Source organism: Pseudorasbora parva, chromosome 15, assembly GCF_024679245.1.
Source record: "Pseudorasbora parva isolate DD20220531a chromosome 15, ASM2467924v1, whole genome shotgun sequence".
NCBI lineage: Eukaryota > Metazoa > Chordata > Actinopteri > Cypriniformes > Gobionidae > Pseudorasbora > Pseudorasbora parva.
This window is the reverse complement of record NC_090186.1, coordinates 10,455,954-10,479,497: the sequence shown is the minus strand read 5'-3', so window position 1 is coordinate 10,479,497 and position 23,544 is coordinate 10,455,954. Positions and strand designations below refer to the sequence as shown.

General features: G+C 39.1%; 1 protein-coding gene across 2 annotated transcripts; it reads left to right on the top strand.

The window, feature by feature from the left end:
- Nucleotides 1-930: 930 nt before the first annotated feature.
- LOC137041121 (tumor necrosis factor alpha-induced protein 2-like) lies at nucleotides 931-17,082 on the top strand. 2 transcript variants are annotated; one of them, XM_067417091.1, is made up of 13 exons: nucleotides 931-1,090; nucleotides 4,033-4,218; nucleotides 6,660-6,806; nucleotides 6,986-7,616; nucleotides 7,733-7,847; nucleotides 10,520-10,642; nucleotides 10,777-10,871; nucleotides 10,956-11,048; nucleotides 14,311-14,437; nucleotides 14,615-14,740; nucleotides 14,885-15,040; nucleotides 16,261-16,382; nucleotides 16,536-17,082. In XM_067417091.1, exons 1-13 carry the CDS (start codon nucleotides 1,060-1,062, stop codon nucleotides 16,693-16,695), a joined length of 2,112 nt encoding a protein of 703 aa, XP_067273192.1. In that variant the 5' UTR covers nucleotides 931-1,059; the 3' UTR covers nucleotides 16,696-17,082. The 2 variants fall into 2 exon arrangements, with proteins under 2 accessions (XP_067273192.1, XP_067273190.1); XM_067417089.1 differs by having other exon boundaries at nucleotides 6,968-7,616.
- The last annotated feature ends 6,462 nt before the right edge of the window (nucleotides 17,083-23,544 follow it).

The following is a 23,544-nucleotide window of genomic DNA, read 5'->3' as shown; positions in this document are numbered from 1 at the left end:
GCTTGTATGAATACTGTGGGCGAAGTGTGTTAGCTGTTGCTGCTTTCATAACAGATTCAACGGGACTTTTTCCAAAGCTTTAAACATAAAGACATATACATCCAGTCAAACAGCTTTATTACATAAGCAAAAAACTTGGGACCGGAAGTAGCTGTTCACTGCTTCACTTATGTTGAACACAAAAGAAAATATTGTAAAGAATGTTGGTAACCAGACAGTTGACGGTAGCCATTGACTTTATATATATATATATATATATATATATATATATATATATATATATATATATATATATATATATATATATATATATATATATATATATATATATATATAACCTTGAAGTCAATGACAAACAAAAGTTTTTGATTATCAACATTCTTAATTCATAATATCGTATTTTGTGTTTAGCAGAAGAAAGAAACTCATACAGGTTGGGGAAACATACAGCATGAGGGTAATAGCCTAAATTATGAAAATGTTCTCATTTTTTGGTGAACTATCCCTTTAAGTTTGCGATTGTGTTTTTCATTGTTAATACTGAATGCAAAATGATGTCTACGTTAGATTGCAGCACAAACTCTCAATAGCTTACATTTATAGCATACTTGTAATGCTACACAATAGAACAACTCAAATGCAATTTCCAAAGACGGACCTCAATACACACTCTCTCTCTCTCTCTCTCTCTCTCTCTCTCTCTCTCTCTCTCTCTCTCTCTCTCTCTCTCTCTCTCTCTCTCTCTCTCTCTCTCTCTGTGTGTAGCGAGTCACGTACTAATAATTAGGTTATTATTATTTGCATTCATTTATTCAAGTCTATTACGCTGACTATAGCATTCAAGATTGTTATTAACATATATGCTTAGCAAACTAGAACATAAAGGATAAGCACATCATTTTTTTCTCTAGGAGTTGAGATACTACATCACATGATGTTTGGGGCTGATTTCAGCAGTATAAAAGGGGCTGTGAGGGACTCTCATATCTCGCTCTCTCTCTCACACACACACAGCCGAAAGAGTCCGAACACATTTAGGCTGCTTTTTAACAGCTTTATATGGATATGCTTCTTAGAAGAGCGAGGAAAGGTAAGATAGATCAACATGCATGACACCATCTTTTTACTGTGAATGCAAGTGAAGAGGAATTCAAGCTTTTCTTGAGGTCTGCGTAGTTTTCTATGTAGTCTATTGGCAACACCCCTGAAATAATCTCATCGCTATAGACTGGCGTCAATAAAATGCTTAAAGTTACAAGCTGTAAACAGACAGTAAACTGTGGTTTTGCCCCGTGACGTACATGTATTTAGACATTTAATGCAACGTCGCAAAATGACAATTCAGACTGAAGTTTTTCGAACTTCGAATCACAAATGTGATTTTGACAGGCTAGAAACATAAAAATTTTGCGTTAATTAGCCTATTTCAAATAATAAATCATCAGCTTACAACTCTCCATCACCATTACCATAGCAACTAAAGGGCATGACGCTGCATAAAAACGGGGGCCGGATTGTCATATCTTTGTGGAAGACATGATACACTACCATTAAAAAGAATATAAAAAAATAGAAATTAATACTTTTATTCAACAATAATGCATAAAATTAATTTAAGTGCCAGTAAATAAATTGATGATTATTGCAAATGTTTTACGTAAATCACAAATAAATGCTGATCTTTTGAACTTTCAATGCATCAAAGAATCCTAAAAAAACGATTACAGATATAAAATATTTAGTATTATTTACATAAAATATGTCAATTGCTTTTTTCACCATTGATTATAATAACAACCAATAAGTCCCAATAATAATTGATAACTGAGCAGCAAATTAGCATATTATAATGATTTCTGAAGGATCATGTGACGCTGAAGACTGCAGTAATGATGCTGAAAATTCAGCTTTGATAAATTATATTTTAAAATGCAAATCAGTTATTTTAAAATGTAATTAATTATTAATATCATCATCATTATTATTATTATTATTATTATTATTATTATTATTATTATTATTATACTGTATTTTTGATCAAGAATGAAAAAGAACACCGTATCTGTGTCCGAAATCACATACTTTGTGAGTAAGTACTACATTTGAATGTGAACTTTCTTTGAGACGGTTAATAAAGTTTGTTATATAGTATGAGTGTGTGTAGTATGAATGTAATCTGGACATACTACATCCACCATGTTGTCATCATCATGTGATCATCCGTCGCATTCCTTCACCTTGCATCCGCTCCCATTAGAAGTAGGTCATCCAGGGACTTTTCGCCTACTGTTTTTCTAATACTATGTATTCAGGCATACTACTTTGCTTTTCGCATACTACAGGTCCTTCTCAAGAAATTAGCATATTGTGATAAAGTTCATTATTTTCCATAATGTAATGATAAAAATTAAACTTTCATATATTTTAGATTCATTGCACACCAACTGAAATATTTCAGGTCTTTTATTGTTTTAATACCGATGATTTTGGCGTACAGCTCATGAAAACCCAAAATTCCTGTCTCAAATTAGCATATCATAAAAAGGTTCTCTAAACGAGCTATTAACCTAATCATCTGAATCAACTAATTAACTCTAAACACCTGCAAAAGATTCCTGAGGCTTTTAAAAACTCATTACTCAAAACCGCAGTCATGGGTAAGACTGCCGACCTGACTGCTGTCCAGAAGGCCATCATTGACACCCTCAAGCGAGAGGGTAAGACACAGAAAGATATTTCTGAATGAATAGGCTGTTCCCAGTGTGCTGTATCAAGGCACCTCAGTGGGAAGTCTGTGGGAAGGAAAAAGTGTGGGAAAAAAACGCTACACAACGAGAAGAGGTGACCGGACCCTGAGGAAGATTGTGGAGAAGGACCGATTCCAGACCTTGGGGGACCTGCGGAAGTAGTGGACTGAGTCTGGAGGAGAAACATCCAGAGCCACCGTGCACAGGCGTGTGCAGGAAATAGGCTACAGGTGCCGCATTCCCCAGGTCAAGCCACTTCTGGGCTACAGAGAAGCAGCACTGGACTGTTGCTTAGTGGTCCAAAGTACTTTTTTCGGATGAAAGCAAATTTTGCATGTCATTTGAAAATCAATGTGCCAGAGTCTGGAGGAAGACTGAGGAGAAGGAAATGCCAAAATGCCTGAAGTCCAGTGTCAAGTACCCACAGTCAGTGATGGTCTGGGGTGCCATGTCAGCTGCTGGTGTTGGTCCACTGTGTTTTATCAAGGGCAGGGTCAATGCAGCTAGCTATCAGGAGATTTTGGAGCACTTCATGCTTCCATCTGCTGAAAAGATTTATGGAGATGAAGATTTGGTTTTTCAGCACGACCTGGCACCTGCTCACAGTGCCAAAACCGCTGGTAAATGGTTTACTGACCATGGTATTACTGTGCTCAATTGGCCTCCCAACACTCCTGACCTGAACCCCATAGAGAATCTGTGGGATACTGTGAAGAGAAAGTTGAGAGACGCAAGACCCAACACTCTGGATGAGCTTAAGGCCGCTATCGAAGCATCCTTCCGCATTGAAGCAGAAGGATTCCCGACCAAGTATTGAGTGCATAAATGAACATAATTATTTGAAGGTTGACTTTTTTTGTATTAAAAACACTTTTCTTTTATTGGTCGGATGAAATATGCTAATTTTTTGAGAATTTTGGGTTTTCATGAGCTGTATGCCAAAATCATCAGTATTAAAACAATCAAAGACCTGAAATATTTCAGTTAGTTTGCAATGAATCTAAAATATATGAAAGTTTAATTTTTATCATTACATTATGGAAAATAATTAACTTTATCACAATATCCTAATTTTTGAGAAGGACCTATATATAGTAGAGACTTATTCAATTTCGGACGCAATGTGTGAGCATATCAGGGTTTGTATTATTGCATGGTAGCACATCCTGACAGATAACCACCATTCTGACACTTATGCCCCAATATTCTGACACAGGGTTTTATTTTTTTAAAGATATTAATCTTTTAATTTGTACATTCACTGTTGTTTACTCTCTGCTTTCAGAAGAAGACCTTGAGATTAGTGAAGAAATCAGAAGTGATGAAGGCATTGCTGATGAAGATCCCAAGGCACAATGTCAGAAAAAAAAGCATAAACTCAAAATACCAAAAACGATTAAAATGAAAAACTTTACGACATACCTAAAGAATTCAAAATCTCAAGATGCTCTCAACCCCGAAACACTGTTAGGTAAAATAGCACAATGTGGTGTTCTTGTGTTTGTTAGTTTGTTCTACATTACTACGTTTCATTATGAAATGAATACTTAGTAAAGCTCAGTTCAGTTTTCATTTACAGATCAACAACCTTTTTCTGTTTGTAGATTGCCCTATTGTACTGGGTATACAGAAGTCATAGGAACAAATAGCATAGGTTCATATTTTTGAAAAGCTCTGCTACAGTATACTTGGATTTGAATAAAAATAAAACAGAAATAAATAAACCACCGTAGTGCTCATTAGCTTTACATGAGCTTCATAAAATAAACTAATGCTAATATTGCACTGTTGTGGCAGCTCTCTCCTGTTTAAATAAAAATAAGTTGATCTTAAATTTCATGGCATCAACACATCTCAAAAAAGTTGGGACAAGGCCATGTTTACCACTGTGTGGCATCCCCTCTTTTTATAACAGTCTGCAAACGTCTGGGTACTGAGGAGACAAGTTGCTCAAGTTTAGGAATAGGAACGTTGTCCCATTCTTGTCTAATGCAGGCTTCTAGTAGTCTTAAAGGGATATTCCACTGCGTTTTTATATTAAACTGTGTTATTCCTTTAACTAAGACGGGTTGATACAGAGCTCTCTTGTCTCAGTGCGTGCACTTAATCGTTCTGACGTGTGGTGACGATCTGATAGCATTTAGCTTAGCCCACTAAGCCCAGTTCATTCATTAGGTACCAAACAGAGAGCAAGTTAGAAGCGACCAAACACCTCCACGTTTTCCCTTTTTAAATACAGTTACACGAATAGTTGAACGACCTAGCATGGTGACACAAAATAAAACGTGGCGCTTTTCTTAGCGGGTTGAAATGAAACAATAATGCATGGCGGAATAGCACTTCTGAGAGTACTTCAACTCGGCGCAGTAAAATGTCCCGCCTGAAACATCCTCCCTCACATCTCCCCCTCCCTCTATTCACTTTTAGAGTCAAAGGACTCTCAAAAGTGCTATTCTGCCATACATTATTGTTCCATTTTAACCTATACATTTTTACCATTTTATCATATAAAGCACCACGTCTTATGTTGTGTCACCATACTTGATCATTCAACTATTCGTGTAACTGTATTTAAATAGGAGAAACGTGGAGGTGTTTGGTCACTTCTAACTTGATCTCTGTTTGGTACCATAGTGAATGAACTGGGCTTAGTGGGCTAAGCTAAATGCTATCAGAATGTCACCTCGCGTCAGAGAGATTAAGTGCACGTACTGAGACGAGAGAGGTATGTATCAACTCGGCTTAGTTAAGGGAATAACACAGTTTAATATGAAAAAGCGGTGGAGTATCCCTTTAAGTCTTCTTTGTTGTATCTTCCTCTTCATGATGCGCCAAATGTTTTCTATGGGTAAACGATCTTGACTGCAGGCTGGCCATTTCAATACCTGGATCCTTCTTCTACGCAGCCATGATGTTGTAATTGATGCAGTATGTTGTCTAGCATTGTCATGTTGGAAAATGCAAGGTCTTCCCTAAAAGAGACGATGTCTGGATGGGAGCATGTCGTTCTAGAACTTGGAGATACCTTAAAGCATTGATGGTGCCTTACCAGATGTGTAAGCTGCCCATGCCACACGTACTTATGCAACCCCATACCATCAGGGATGCAGGCTTCTGACCTGAGCACTGATAACAACTTGGGTTGTCCATGTCCTCTTTAGACCGGATGACATGGCGTCCCAGTTTTCCAAAAACTTCAAATTTTGATTCGTCTGACTACAGAACGGTTTTCTACTTTGCCACAATCCATTTTAAATGAACTTTGGCCCAGAGAAAACGCCTGCACTTCTGGATCATGTTTAGATGTATGACTTCGTTTTTGACCTATAGAGTTTTAGCGGCAACGTTGAAGGCGCGGTGGATTGTGTTCACCGTCAATGTTTCTGGAAGTATTCCTGAGCCCATGTTATGATTTCTATTACAGTAGCATTCCTGTATGTGATGCAGTGCCGTCTAAGGGCCCGAAGTTCACGGGCATCCAGTATGGTTTTCCAGCCTTGACCCTTATACACAGAGATGGTTCCAGATTCTCTGAATCTTTAGATGATATTATGCAATGTAGATGAGGATAACATCACACGTCTCAATTTTTCATTGTACATTTAACTTTTCCGGCCTCTTTTTGTTACCTGTGCCAACTTTTTTGGAATGTGTAGCTCTCATGAAATCCAAGATGAGCCAATATTTGGCATGACATTTCAAAATGTCTCACTTTCAGCATTTGATGTTATCTATATTCTATTGAGAATAAAATATAAGTTTATGAGATTTGTAAATTATTACATTACTTTTTTATTCACAATTTGTAGTGTCCCAATGTTTTTGGAATCAGGTTTGTATAGTTTTTTAGAGTTTGTAAATTAGAGAAAATTAAGCAATTTTTTATTATTTAATTTCTGATTTACATTTTAGTTGTGGACCTTGATGCCATTGAAGGCATAGCAAATTCCCCTGGTGATCCTGAAGAGGAAAGTCAGAAACAAATGATCAAAATGAAAATGAAAATTCCTGATTTCATGAAACGCCAGAAGAATTCCAAATCCCATGAAACTCCATCAGGTAACAATCTTTTAATGTAGACTATTCAATATATATATATATATATATATATATATATATATATATATATATATATATATATATATATATATATATATATATATATATATATATATATATATATATATACACACAATCTAAATGCCAATTTACATTTTCAGAATTCTCACATTCTGCAGTGGAACTGGATTTCAATGGAAACATTGAACAGAACCGTCTGGCTAAAGCACAGCAGCAGCTTGTGGAAGCTGAGGAACGTGTCTTTGGTTTAAATGAAGTGGCCAGGGCAGAAGAGGAGGAGCATAATTTGCAGAAAGACTATGAGACCTTTATTTTGCGACTGAAGATGGCCATCCATGACTCTTTCAGTGATGACAATCTGGAGACACTCAAGAGTGCTTTGACTTCAATAGTTCAAGAGGAGGCACAGGACAGACGCTGGGCGGAAGTGGCTGTGAATCAGCGTCCAATATGGAGGCCCACAAAGTGCAGACAGATGCATGACATGCTACTCAAGACAGTCGTGGAGAAACAAATGAAGAATGCAGATGAACAGGAGAATGGACTAGACCAGCTGTCTACCTCCTTGAAGAGAGAGGTGTGTCGAATGGGCAAACAAGTCCAAAAAGATCTGCTTAGAGTGGTGCGAAATCTGAGAGAATGTTACCCTCCAGACTTTGACATCTGCAGAACGTATGCTCAACTCTACCATCAAACCTTCTCCGCCAGACTGCAAGAGCTCGCCAGATCCTGTAGAGATTTTGAGGATTGCTTCTATATATTGAGTTGGATTGTGGATTACTACCCAAAGTAAGGGCCAATTGGCATTTTCAAAATCAGGGACTATTACTTCACATATTATAAATGATACAACATTTTCAGACAGTTTCCGAAATGTTAACATTCTTTAACATTGTTTTTCATAGAGATGTACTGAAACACAAAGAACTAGAGGAGCACATCAACAATTCATCACTTGGACCTTTGTTACCCAAAGAAGACCTTAAGAGATTAGAGGAACAGTACTTCTCATACAAAGAGGTGATTCAATGTCAATCAACATGACTGGTGATATCAGAAAATGGTTGAATCAATAGTAAACTTTATTGCATATCTAACAGAATCATATATAATACAGTTGATACATTTTGTGATTTATTAATTTCTCTTTAACCTTTATTTAACTGACAAAAGTACAAGTACTCACATGCATTTTCAAGCATATGTACCTTGTCAGGGTTTTTCTTTGGAAGACTTTTTCTTCACAACATTCACTTTTACTTCACTGCATTTCATATTGAATATCATTTAATAACTAATTACATTTAAAAAGTAGTAATTATTACTTTTACTCGATTAAAAGTTTTTCAAAGTTTTACTTGAGTACAAGTAAGAAAGTACTACATTTTTATGTAATTGAGTATTAAAGGTAAAAACAAATAAAAAGTATTGCAGTAAAAAGTGAGACATTGTGCTTTGGAATATAGTGAACTAAAAGTTTTCCATAGAAAAATGAAGTACATACAGCTTTGGAAAAAAATTAGAGACCACTTAAGATTTATTTTTCTCAGCGGTGTACTTGAAAAATGTACTTGTGTTACAATTACAAAAAGTTGAAATTAAAAACTTGTTAGTTTCTCCCCAAAACAAGCTGAAATGTGGATTCATCTGAACGCAGTACACATGGTCTTTTAGACCATCTGAGATGAGTTCGGGACTGAGAATGCTGCAGCATCTCTGCATGGAATTGACGTTTAGCTTTCTCCTCACGTAACAGATTCAAATTGGATTTCTTGATGCAGCAGCAGACCGTTAAGTGTGGTTGGTCCCAGTATAAGTAATAAACCCGCCCCTTCGTGTATTCTAATGGATGTGAGACAAACTAAACAATCAAATTACACTTCATGTCATTTTTCTTAGTTGGTTTCTGTAATTTTAGGCAGTTTTTATCACGCTGATTTCATTTTAAGCGCTCATTTTTTAAGTAAGTTTAGTTTTAGATTTGATGCTATAAAATGAGGAGTGTGATGTCATTGACTGCTGTGATTGACAGCTTCTCTGAGCAAAGTAATCACTGGGGCACCAACAGACTTTATCACTCACCGACATAATGAATGGCTCTACATCTGCAAGAGTGAGGGCGGGCTTTTGATATCGCGGCTCTACTTCCTGCTCGCTACTGCGCAGACTCGGCCCAAAATGACAGCGCCATATTCTGACCTCCGGCGGCTTCACTTTTCTTCAGGGGAAGAGAATAAAGTTTTGTCCTCCATATTTTTGTATGGTCTATGGTACTGACATTTGTCAGGATTCCCTGAATCTTTCCACAATATTATGTGTGAAAGATCGAAATACTTTATAATCTTGCATTGAGAAATGTGACTGTTGAAATGTTTGGCAAATTCTCTCACGATATGTGGCACAAAGTGATAAGGGCATGACCTGTCTTTGCTTGCAAAATCTGAGCCTTCACTACACTCTCACCTATTAGTTGCCTGCTAATTGTGGACTGCATTCTGTAATCTTTTGAGTTTTATCTTGCTTCGGTCACAAATTGTTTGGAGTGTTGCAGCCAGCAAAATCTAAATTTGGCCTGTGAAAATGTTGGACCTTTTTTTCTTTGTACTTTGTCACACAAAAAAAAAGGTTCAAGAGAATGAACAAATCACAGATTCTTGTGATTGTTCTTGAATTGGGGTTGTACCATCTACACTGATTTAGGCTACCTACCAAATCCATTTGCCTCCTTGTCAGGAGTAGCACAAATGCATGTAATACATCAGAAAAAATTAGAAGTCCATTTACTGTTGGCAATTTGCTGCTGTATGCGACCTGGAGCATCTAATTTAGACAACATAATTGATTAAAAGCTTTTAAACCCGACAAGACGCTCACGTCTCATATATGAGTTAAAGGATTATTTCACCCAAAAAAAGAAAATTTTGTCATTAATTACTTACCCTATGTCATTCGACAAAGATAAGACCTCCGTTCATCTTCAGAACACAAATTAAGATATTTTTGTTGAAATCCGATGGCTCAGAAAGGCCTTCATTGACACCAATGTCATTTCCTCTCTCGAGACCCATAAAAGGCACTAAAGACGTCGTTAAAGTCACTACAGTGGCTCTACAATCATTTTATGAAGCGACGAGAATAGTTTTTGTGCGCAAAAAAACGAAATAACTGAATTTTCAAAACAAAGCTTCGAACGGTTATGAATCAGCATATTGATTCATGATTCATGAAATCACATGACTTTGGGGATCCGAATCATGAATCGATACAGTGATTCATAACGGTTCAAAACTTTGTTTTGAAATCGGCCCATCACTATATAAGTCGTTATTTAGGGGGTTTTTTGCGCACAAAAACTATTCTCGTCATTTCATAAAATTATTGTAGAGCCACTGTAGTGAGATAGACCTTGTGACGTCGTCTTTAGTGCCTTTATGGGTCTTGAGAGAGAAAATGACATTGATGTCAATGAAGGCCTTTCTGAGCCATCGGATTTCAACCAACATATCTTCATTTGTGTTCTGAAGATGAACAGAGGTCTTACCGATGTCGAACAACACGAGGGTAAGTAATTATTTACAGAATTTTCATTTTTGGGTGAACTAACGCTTTAATGTTCTTATCACCCCATGTGTTACTGCGTGTTACTGCTTTAGATTATGGCCTAATTCCTGTTGCTTGTTTTCTCTCATTAGAATGAGATCAGACAGTGGTTATCCAATGCTCTTGAGAAAGAAGTGAAAAAATGGAGTGATGGCAGTGAACCAGAGATCATGGATGGATATTACTTCAGTAGCCTTGCTGGAGATGTTTTACCAGTAGGTTATGGGCTCTTATCACTCTATAACCATCGTCTTAATTTAGTAATGCATGTTGGGATCAATAACCAGAGTCAAACCTATTTCCTTAATGTGGTTAGTCATATTGAAGTGTAACATCTTTCGTTTCATAGCTTGTTGATGTGACTGTGAGAGAGGTCAACACACTTTTGAGCTGTGAAAGTAAAGCCTGTAGTCTTTTACGACAGCTGGACAGCTTTCTTCTGAGGTAGACAATTAGTCACTATCTCGGTCACATTTTCATTCCATTAAAATAAGACTGACATGCTCCCTCTTCTATTTTCACTGGCAGCTATAAGACAAGTCTAGAGGAACTTCTCAAAAGAAAACAGGAAAACATTCCAAAAACTCTCCGTGCTATTCTCTTTAATATTCACCTGTTTAGGTGAGTTTGATTAATTATTTTTATACCTTACAACAGCAGTTGTAAAATATGTATATTTTTAAAGGTGCAGTAAGCAATTTCTAAGGAAACCCACACCTAAATACACAATTTGTAGTGTGTGCTGGAAAAAAAACTAGTTTGTACACAATCTTGGCTTTGTAAATAGAAGAAAAAATAAAGTGGATTGGACCGATCCACAGAGCACCAAAACCATTCTTGTAGCCAATAAGCAGTAGGGGGCGTATACAAATGTACAATCATGGCTGAGATATTACCAAAGAGGAATAGGTCATGCAAATGCAAATTACGAGCAGGCAAGAGCTAGGACCTGCGTTAATATTGGAAAAGCTTTCAAGAGATTTTAAAAAGAGGGAAGGCCTGGAAACGGATGCTGGGGTTGCTTTGTTTCCAGTGGGTATGTGAGTAAATTTTTTTTTGCTTTTTCTCTAAACCAAGATATGCTGCTGTTGTTTAATCACAGCTGTTTCATCCATACTAGCAGAGCTGATGCGGCAGCTGTTAGTGGTTGCCTGTGCATTTCATGTTTGTTATTTGGGGTGGAGCAATGTAGGGAGGGGTGTGTTTGTTTGGGTGTCATCAAATGCTGCATATTTACTAGTTGAATGCACATGGATGCCACCACAAAGTTGTAAATACCATGAAACATGGTGGAATGCCACAATATTTATAGAAATTTAGCAGTTATATAGTTATTTACAGCAAAATAAGCCAATTGCCTGCACAAAATATGATACCACTGCAATATAACAAACGATAAAGTTTACATTGGCTTCATAAATTAAAAACATAAAGCAAAATTGTCACATGCCGGTCCTGTCGTGTGTGCACTTGTGGGTTTTGTTATGTTGAGCATGTGCTCGTGTCCCTGTCAGTTCCCTCCCCCTTGTTATCTGATTATTGGTTAATTTGCCCCACCTGTTCTCCCTCATTATCTGCCTTGTTTGTTCCCTTTATAATCTCCTTGTGTTTGTCAGTCTGTGTTGGATCCTTGTGTAATGTCTGCGTCTTCCGTCCTCCGTCCTCCCCGTGATTCTGTTGGTTTGTTTAAGTTTATATGTTATTATTCTATTATGTGTTTTTCCCCCTCGTGGGTTTTGTTTTGAGTTTGTTTTATTTGTTATAAATAAATATATTATTTTCTGCACTTGAGTCCTCGCACCATTTTCCCTTGTCTGTGACGTGACAGAAGGATCCAACCTTACTATGAGGACTCAGCAGAGAAGTTCTCCCTCGGTGCCAGTTCCGGGGGTTGGATCCTTCTGTCACGTTACAGACAAGGGAGGGGTAAACAAGGGAAGAACGAGGAAAACAAAAAGTTCAGGAGGCCATGGTGGCCCACAAAGTTCGAATGGCCAGGGCGGCCCACCGAGTTCGGGAGGCCCACCAAGTTCAAGCGGTCGGGGCGGCCCATAGAGTTCAGGCAGCCAGGGCAGTGCGGGTAGAGCAGGACGCCAGGGAGGCGCGGTGAGAGCAGGGTGCCAGAGAGGCGCGGTGAGTGCAGGGGGCGCCAGGGAGGCGCACGGAGAGCAGGACGCCTCAGCGGCGCAGGGAGAGCAGGACGTCTCAGCGGCGCACGGAGAGCAGGACTGCTCAGGGGCGCAGGGAGAGCAGGACTGCTCAGGGGCGCAGGGAGAGCTGGGCGCCTCAGGGGCGCAGGGAGAGCAGGGCGCCTCAGGGGCGCAGGGAGAGCAGGGCGCCTCAGCGGCGCAGGGAGAGCAGGGCGCCTCAGCGGCGCAGGCAGGGCGTTGGGGAAACTTCTCCAGTCCAGCAGTATCCACCGGCACTGGGACCACCGGAATACGATCTGCTGGCATTGGGACCACCGGAACATGATCTGCTGGAACTGGGACCACCGGAACATGATCCACCGGCACAGGGACCACCGGCGCACGATCCACCGGAACTGGGACCACCGGAGTGGTGGATGACACCCTGTGCTTTTCCCAAGCATGCAGGACTGCCACCACAAACCCTCCCATTACGGCCCTCCAGGCCATGTCTGTACCTTCTTTGTCTGTCCCTCCCGTGCCCCCCTGGTCTGTCCCTCCCGTGCCCCCCTGGTCTGTCCCTCCCGTGCCCCCCTGGTCTGTCCCTCCCGTCCCTCCCTGGTCTGTCCCTCCCGTCCCTCCCTGGTCTGTCCCTCCCGTCCCTCCCTGGTCTGTCCCTCCCGTCCCTCCCTGGTCTGTCCCTCCCGTCCCTCCCGGGTCTGTCCCTCCCGTCCCTCCCGGGTCTGTCCCTCCCGTCCCGCCCGGGTCTGTCCCTCCCGTCCCTAGTGGAGCGTCTGGTAGCCGCTCCTTAAGGAGGGGGTAATGTCACATGCCGGTCCTGTCGTGTGTGCACTTGTGGGTTTTGTTATGTTGAGCATGTGCTCGTGTCCCTGTCAGTTCCCTCCCCCTTGTTATCTGATTATTGGTTAATTTGCCCCACCTGTTCTCCCTCATTATCTGCCTTGTTTGTTCCCTTTATAATCTCCTTGTGTTTGTCAGTCTGTGTTGGATCCTTGTGTAATGTCTGCGTCTTCCGTCCTCCGTCCTCCCCGTGATTCTGTTGGTTTGTTTAAGTTTATATGTTATTATTCTATTATGTGTTTTTCCCCCTCGTGGGTTTTGTTTTGAGTTTGTTTTATTTGTTATAAATAAATATATTATTTTCTGCACTTGAGTCCTCGCACCATTTTCCCTTGTCTGTGACGTGACAAAAATTCCCCAGATGGCCATTTTTTGGTTCTTTATTTTCTTAAAGAAGAGTTTTATGAGTAGTTAATTAAGAGAAGGTACACCACAAAAGTGGCAAGTTTGCCACAAAAGTGACTTGAAAGCACCTGACATCTTAAACACGACTTCCCAGACTTCCCTGAAAGCAGCAACATATCAACAGTGTTTCTGAGAAATTGTTTACTGCGCCTTTAATTGGTTAAATATGCTTTTAAAATATAATGTAATTAATTACTTTTAAAAATAATTATAAATGACAACAGTATAATGTATTCTATTACTCTTTATATATATATATATATATATATATATATATATATATATATATATATATATATATATATAATATATATATAGAATTATATATATATATATATATATATATATATATATATATATATATATAGAATTCAAATACAATTTTGATATTATATTTTATGTAAAATGTAGCTCTGTTAACCATAAACATAAAAATATGTTAATTAATTCAATTTAATTTAATCCAATCATTATTTCTCTATCTTCAGGGATTATGTACAAACACCAGAACATCCTTTCTCAGAAGACACTAGAACCACTCAGCTGTCCACATTAGCAGACCTCAAAGACATCTGTCACAAATACTTCCTCAGTCGAATTCACACAGAACTGAAGGTTAGTGAAGAATCCTTGAGATTCATTGAGAGTACTTGTTTACCTGGCTGGAGGTACTGCCCTGATCAACATCTTCATGTCCTTACTGGAAAAAAACCTCTATGTTTGTGATTCTTAATAGTAATTTCTTATATTATCTTATATTTTGAAACTAATCAGACTTGTTTATCTGCACAGCCGCTGTACCGTAAGCTGTGGACTCAAGCCTGGTTTGCTGGACATTGTGAGGTTGTGGAGGAGCTGACGAAGGCGCTTGAGGATATCAAAGATCAATTCAAAGAGCTAAAGCCTGTCTGCCGAGAGGTCAGGATCACTTTTGCAGTAAAATATAATTTCTGATAGTCCTATAACATGATGTAAATAGACATCTCACATTGGTCTCTAATGTTGTCTAAGATAAAGTTCTAGATATACATTTGAAGGTTGTGTGTCTGTATGTGTGTATAGGAACTGTTGGCCGAGCTGCATGTTGAAGTAATGGTTGAGTATGTGAGACGAGTGATGAAGAGAAAACTGAAACTGAAGGACAAAGAACAGCAAAAAGCAGCTGCTGAATTCATCTGCGACGACAACAGTAAAATCTGCTCTGTGCTTGCCAAAGTGGTGAGATCACATCCAGACACACACACATACACACATTCCCATTCTTTCCACATTCGAAAATGGCAAGCTCAAATTACAAATCAATTTCTTAGGAAGAAAACAAATAAATCTCTTGGCTCTTGCTTGTAAACACAATCCTACGCCTTCTTTATTGTGAAACCTTTTGGGAAGACCACTGTAAATCTTGGCTGATAGTGGCAAATGTGATTTTCATTATTTTTTAGATACTCCAATTTCTATCCTTTACATTGGTTCCCTGGATTGTAAATCGACATTGAAGTGGATGTTAAATGTTACAAATGTTATATACTGTACATACACTGATAAGGCATCACATTATAACATATTATAACACATTATAACATAACACATTATAACATATATTGTGTCTTTTGCTGCCAAAACACCCTTGACCCGTGGAGGTATGGACTCCACTAGACCCCTGAAGGTATGCTGAGGTATCTGGCACCAAGATGTTAGCAGCAGATCCTTTTAAGTCCTGTAGGTTTCAAGGTGGGCCCTCCATGGATCGGACTTGTTTGTTCAGCACCTCCCACAGACGCTCGATTGGACTGAGACCTGGGGAATTTGTCCTGGGGAACACCTTTTTAATCAGAACTAGCATTAACTTCTTGAGCAATTTGAGCTACAGTAGCTGATCTGTTTGATCAGACCTCACGGACCAGCCTTCGCTCTCAACGTGCATCACTGAGCCTTGGTCGCCAGTTCACCACTGTTCCTTCCTTTGACCACTTTTAATAGATACTGATCACTGCAGAAAGGGAACACCCCACACGTGCTGTCCACACTTGCCCATTTTTCCTGCTTCTAACACGTCTACTTTGAGGACAAAATGTTCACTTGCTGCCTAATCTATCCCACCCACTAACAGATGCGGTGACGAAGAAATCATCAGTGTTATTCATGTCACCTGTCATAATCACCATGACAAGTGTGCTGTAGGGTTATTTTGTCCAAATGATGTGGAATATTTAAAACATTTGTATGCATGAAATGCTTACAATAACATACAGTGGTCTGGCACTATTGTTTTAGACACAATATAAACGGGAGGCGTAGACAAAATAGGGACCTTTTCTGTGTATTCTCTTTACATTATTCTCTTAGTCTGAAAGAGCATGAATTGTGGGAAAGCAGTGGGAACTTTTTATGTATCAATAGAATTCGTTTCCTAAATCAAGTACCATTCTCTTCTCTAGGGATCCAAAGAGGAATGGCTCTGTCAAATACTGCCCAAATTATCAGAGATTCTGCGACTGCAGGATCCTGAGAGTTTGCAACTTGAGATTGCTACTCTGGCGAGAGACTATCCTGACATCAGGTGAGTCTGTTAGAGGCGAGTGAGCAAGGTGCAGTTATATCTTACAACATATTATTTACAACATACATTTTTAGTCATGATGATATCATTCCCAAAATAAAAGATAAAAATCAATCTTCCAGTGTCTCATCAATAATTGTCACTCTCCAATAGTGAGAAGCATGTTCTTGCTGTCCTGAACCTGAAGACCAACCTTTCGAGCTCAGATGTGCGTAGGATCAAAGGGTGTTTGGGTGAAACCAGAGGATCACAGGACACTGAGTCCTCCCCTTGCTTCTTCTCTAAAGTACTTGTCAAACGGAAAATCATGTGAATGCCTCAATGTCTTCCATCTATAGCTAATGTTAATCAACTGTGATACACAATCAGTATTATATTTAATATTTATTTTAAAAAAAACTTAGTGATGTTATTCTGTTAGTTTTTCTCAACTGATTTACACTGTTCTTTAACACTAAGGTCACAAGATCACAACATCACAAGTGGTGCGTCCCATTTTGCATACTATCTATCCTAAATAGAATTAGTATGTCCCAAATCTTAGTATGTTTAAATGGTTATTCCAAAGAAACTCTTTACTCTTAGCAGTGTGCAACAAGTTCGCTGAGCGAAAGCACAGAGTAATATCATTGTAAACACACTTAAATGTATCTAATATGATAAACTGAGCTGCGTTACTTCATACTCATGGCCGGAAAAGCGTAAATAGCGTCGGCGCCTGGCTCGCGAGGCGTGTTGTTCATCTTGTGAACAATCGCTCCAGCGGCCGTGTTCAGCTCCTCAACACTCTCTCCTGCTCTGCTTTATACTTCAGTAACGTTAATAATCTTATCCATGAACATGATTTCTGCCCGAGTCCTATTTTCCACTTACTGTGAATTGAAGACCAAATGTCCCAAGATGCTGCGCTCAAACTTGCCGTCATCAACTACGGCTTTGTTTCGAATAGGCGCCCTCTAGCGGACAGAAAAGTTACATAGTGCACCTCTAAACTAAAAACATGACGGATGTGTGAGTATGACGGTTAGACCATTTTAGATAAAGTGGTTTGATTAAATCATTGCCAGTATCTAGCCTGACGAAAAATATATTTATTCAGTGTAATCCACATTATATTTATTCTGCAACAGCATTTAGAACTTTTGTTAAATTTAAATTGCAAACACATGAGGGGAGTCTCCGCATGAAATACCCATGACTGGCAGATCAGCATGCTACTACAATTCTCTCCGATACAGTAGAAAATGAAATTAAAGGGTAAGGGGTTTTAACTGTGACATGATGATTGACAGGGCATTTGTAACATGACAGCTGTCGTTAAAAATGGCTAAGTAGTATGTCCCAAAGCTTGCATACTATGTTACACACTCAAAAGTATCTGCTTTTTCTTCACAAAAATAGTACACACTTTTAGGATGTAGTAGCCTAGTAGGCTATAAGTAGGAGAATTGGGAAGCAGCAAAGGTGTTCTGATGGATGTGTTGATGACTGAGTTTATGTGTAATCAGTTGAGATAACCTATTAAATTCTAAAAACACTATGGTACAATAAAATGTGAAAAGGTGTATATATTTATCTCTCACTGTACAGTGTTTTAGCTTTATCGACTGAATTGAATTCAGGGAGGGAGGGGGCAGCTGTATGATGTGGCTTGTAGGAAATAGGAATGCATGATGGGTGAAATCAGCGGGTTAGATGAGATTGTTTCACAACAGACTCAATACACAACTTTCTTTTTGAAAGCTCTGAAAATAAAGGCAATTAGTGAAATGTTCTAGTACAATGCATGTATGTTTAATAAGGCAGGCTTTTGCTTCAAAGTAACAAACTATATATCACCTAAGCCATCAATAAAAATAGGTAAATATAATATAGGTGTCTTCCTCCTATAATAGCTAAATAAAATTGTCATTGAACAAAAGTTGTGATGGTCTTTTCTTACCTTTTGTTACATAGCCCAGGGAATCAAACAAGATAAGAAAAGTAAGGGTGGACTTGATTTTGTCTGATTGAACTGATTGGATCCTTGGATGGTTGTGGTTTGCTTTTGCTGTGATCTCATGCGAGTGATGGGTTGTAGACTTTACATTATGAGATGGTTACTTTTGAATGTTCTCTAAATGAACATCCAGATAAAACATTTGTAACAAAATATCCAGGTTTTAGAAAAAAAATGCATTAAACATGTTTTATGCTACCATTTTGAGAACATTATTAAAGACCAGACAACAAACACTATTAATATACTGAAAGAATGTTTATTCATACCAGCTGTTCATGATAGAACCTTGCCAGAATGTTAGCCAAAGTTCAGGGAACATTTCCTGTTTCCAAGAGGGAGAGGACATTACTTTGATTAGAGGCATGGGCGTCGCTGGCCCTTTTTAGGGGGGCTTCAGCCCCCCTAAACTTATGCCTCAGCCCTCATAAAAAATATGTGATTAACCTTTAAAACATATGAAACTGGTGGCAGGCTTAGGCTTCGTCCCGTCTTTTAGTTAATAATTAATAATTCGTTACATTTATATAGCGCTTTTCTAGGCACTCAAAGCGCTTTACATAGAATGGGGAATCTCTTCAACCACCACCAACAGAGTTTTAGTCTGTCTGTGTGTTGAGTTCTTCAATTCGCTGCCGCAGAGGCAGTGGCGTAGCACCAAATTTTGGGCCCTGGGTACAAACCATCTTGCTGGGCCCCCGTACCATGTATGTGTATGTATAGAAAACGGACTTCCCTGCCCCGGGCCCTGGTTACTCAGTACCCTTTATCCCCCCAGTCCCACACCCCTGCGCAGAGGCGCCGAGCAGAGCGCACGTCAGAAGCAGAAATGTGTGTGTGTGTGTGTGTGTGTGTGTGTGTGTGTAAATCTGAGCCTCATTGGTCTGTTACCGCTCCTCAATGTCAAAATATTTGAGAAAACCAATCAAATCAGAGTAGGCGGGCTTTATGTTCACACAGAAACTGCTGAGGCCATGAGCGCGTAGTTTCAAAATACAGTAGTCAAATACAAAATATTTTATCTATCTATCTATCTATCTATCTATCTATCTATCTATCTATCTATCTATCTATCGACAAAATATTTTGTATTTGACTACTGTATTTTGAAACTTTGAAACTTTTACTGTATATTTATATCACCTTGGTTTGTGGCTATGTAGCCGCATACGCAACAAACTGCGATGCAATGTGTATTCTGACCTTTCTATCAGAACAAGCATTAACTTATTGAGCAATCTACAGTATCTTGTCTGTTTGATCAGACCACACAGGCTTTCACACAGGTCAGCGTTTTTCCACGTGCATCAATGAGCCTTGGCCTCAGCTATGGCGTTTAAATGAAGTCAAAAGTCGCGCGCACGAAAACCACAAGCACGCGAATAAACCCAAGCGCGCAAACCAGACCCACGAGAGGAAAATAGCAACGCGAGAGCGCATCTGTGCAGCCGCGAGAGCGCATCTGTGCAGCCGCGAGCGCATTTGTACACCGCGAGCGCGCATTTGTACACCGCGAGCGCGCGAAACAGTATTTAGGGGCGGAAATGAATACTAGCGCAAGCCCCTGCTGCCTAGCGCGCACAACTGCAAATGAGCGCTCGCGTGACTACCCAACACTCGCTCGCTCCTCGAGTTGACTTTTGACACTTTGAGGGCGGGGCAATGACTTTTGTCTTCCCACCTGTGATTGGTCATTTGTTTAATCAGTTTTACTCTTGTTTAAAAATGTAGCAGGACTAGGACAAGGCACGTTTTAAGGAACCATTATGTCGGACCCTGAGCAGGTAATTTAATTTTTAAGTCTGTGTTTCGAGTGCAATATATTCAATATATGAAATTGTATTGTACAATTTCAAAGGTATTTTGTTTACAATCATCTTGAATAGTTTGTATAGGACCTTAACACCAAAAAAGATAAGCTAATTTAAGATAAAGCTGACTAAACCATAAATGTAGGATGTTAAAGGTTAGTTTTGACCTACATTGACAATATACAGTAAATAAATCATCGCTGAGTAGCATTTCTAGCTACTTAACAAAGCTAGTATGCTAATGTATAAACAAAGCAGCGTAAATGCAATCTTTGTGATTTATTTATCTGACACATGGTGCTGGATGTTCCGCTTGTGCCCGTATAAGGTCAAAGAGCTCTTGCAAAGCCTGGGTGATACCACCCATTGGGCCACTGAATCTGCATTAACGACAACAGCTGGGGCAACAGCCTTAGTCCTAATGGGTTGTTATCATAGCTATCAAAATCCAGTGTTTTGTATTTTGCGTACGTGAGTTTTTGTTGTACATGTCTATTAAAAAAAAAAAAAAAAAAAAAAATGTGTACTGTGCTAATTAATTGAGATTTCTTACAGCTCTTACAGGTTGTTGGCCTTGTCTGTTTCGTTGCTTCTATTACTCTCCCCTTTTTTGTAAGTCGCTTTGGATAAAAGCGTCTGCTAAATGATTAAATGTAAATGTAAATGTAAATGATAGCAGGGGGTACTTGTATGTGACTGGACAGGGCCTCCAGAATATACAGCTCCTGACGACACAGAAACTCCAGATAATCTAAATCCAGTGGTATTGTGCTGAAGGCCTGTTGCAACTTGTGTAAAAGATTTGCCAAAAAGTGGTGTCTTAGCTATTGACAGAACAAAGAATAATTAATGAGATGTTAAGATACCATGTCACTTTTGTGATAAACACACTTCAAAAGTTGAAAGGGTTACATTATCTCTACTCATCCTTTGAGTCCAGGAAAGTATTAAAAAAAAATAGATAATGAGCATTAAAGTTTGATTTTACTTACTAATTTCCCTATTTCAATCATGGTCTTAGTAGTACATCTATCAAAATTATTTTCTTAATTGTTTGCATATAGGATGACAGAAAACATCAAAACGTCACTTTTTTTTGTTTTACACTTTTTACAGGGTCACATAGACCATCAGCAGAAAAACGCTTTCAGTGATGTAACCCTTAAGTTTCACTAATGCCGTTTGTAATGTGTTCTAATCATTTTATAAACGGCATTACGATAATAGCAATAGGGCAATAGGGGTCGGTGCTGTGGTTTGAATAAATTACAAAGATTGCATTTACGCTGCTTTGTTTAGTACATTAGCATACTAGCTTTAAGTAGCTAGAAATGCCCACTCAGCGATGATTTATTTACTATATTTAGTAAATTTATTTAGTATATTTTCAATGTAGGTCAAAACTAACCTTTAACATCCTACATTTATGGGTTAGCCAGCTTTATCTTAAATTAGCTTATCTTTTTTGGTGTTAAGGTCCTATGCAAACTATTCAAGATGATTGTAAACAAAATACCTTCGAAATTGTACAATACAATTTCATATATTGAATATATTGCACTCGAAACACAAAGACTTAAAAATTAAATTACCTACTCAGGGTCCGACATAATGGTTCCTTAAAACGTGCCTTGTCCTAGTCCTGCTACATGTTTAAACAAGAGTAAAACTGATTAAACAAATGACCAATCACAGGTGGGAAGACAAAAGTCATTGCCCCGCCCTCAAAGTGTCAAAAGTCAACTCGAGGAGCGAGCGAGTGTTGGGTAGTCACGCGAGCGCTCATTTGCAGTTGTGCGCGCTAGGCAGCAGGGGCTTGCGCTAGTATTCATTTCCGCCCCTAAATACTGTTTCGCGCGCTCGCGGTGTACAAATGCGCGCTCGCGGTGTACAAATGCGCTCGCGGCTGCACAGATGCGCTCTCGCGGCTGCACAGATGCGCTCTCGCGTTCCTATTTTCCTCTCGTGGGTCTGGTTTGCGCGCTTGGGTTTATTCGCGTGCTCGTGGTTTTCGTGCGCGCGACTTTTGACTTCATTTAAACGCCATACTCAGCCCACTGCAGACCGGAACACCCCACAAGAGCTGCAGTTTTGGAGATGTTTTGATCCAGTCCTCTTGCCATCACAATTTGGCCCTTGTCAGACTCGCCATGGCCCCGCCCACCGACTCTATACACGATGTGATTGGCCCATCAAGAGTTTGGCGATTACAGCTCAGAAGGGTATAGTTGCTAGACGACTTTTGCGGGCAGATTACGCCTGTTTCACACCGCAAGCGTGAGCAGCGCTTGAGCAGCACTTCAGCGTAACTACACCGTGACTGCAGCTGCAGAAGCGCTAGAGTATTCACACTGGAAGCGTTGGTGCAGCGTCACAGCAGCGGCTCCCACAATGATAGAGCCTATACCTGTATTAAACTCTAAACTAAAGTAAATTATTATATTTTCTGGCTAGTTTACTTTACTTTTTATAATACTTTCACCCAGACTGAATAATTAAAACAAGTTTAAATGGGTAAATCTTCTACAGATTATTTTTTATTCTTCGTTTTCTTTAATGACATACTCCAGTTATTGTTAAAACACCACATGTGCTTCTTGTGTGCATTTTGAGTGCTTTTGTGATATTATATTTATTTTGTCCATCAAACGTGTGCTTTCGCTTTACACCGTGACTGCAGCTGCAGACCGAGAGCCTTTACCTGTCTGAATATTAAATACTAAACTAAACGAAAGTTTGTTATATTTTCTGGCTAGTTTACTTTATTTTTTATAATCATAACCATACTTTCACCCAAACTGAATAATCAAAACAAGTTTAAATTGCTAAAATCTTCCACAGATATTTTTTATTCTTTGTTTTCTTCTCTGACATACTCCAGTTATTGTTCAAATACACTACACGTGCTTCCTGTGTGCATTTTAGGCACTTTTTGTGTGAAATCACATTTATTTTGCCCTTTAAAAGTGTGCTTTCACTTTAATTGAGCGTCAGGAGCGTCAGCAGCGCAGCAATAATAGGCTCGCAGCTAATTGTATTTTTGACATAATTATACTAATGTCAGTGTACTATTAGTAAACTTGTGTACAACTACCTAAAGTATATTTATGATATAAGAGTTTTTGTCTGCAGGGTAAAAAAACATGACCTGAAACTGGGTGAAAAGGGAAAACGAGGCAAGTCTTCTGATGACCAAGAGTCGACTGCCTATCTTCTTTTTTTGTGCATAAATATTGGGGACAAAAGGCGCGGACTCCTGCACAAGCCACATACGTAGGATTGTGTAAACTGTTTCAGGGACAGCTGAGACGAGTTCTGTATGCTTTCTGACTTAATTAGTCATTAAACAGTT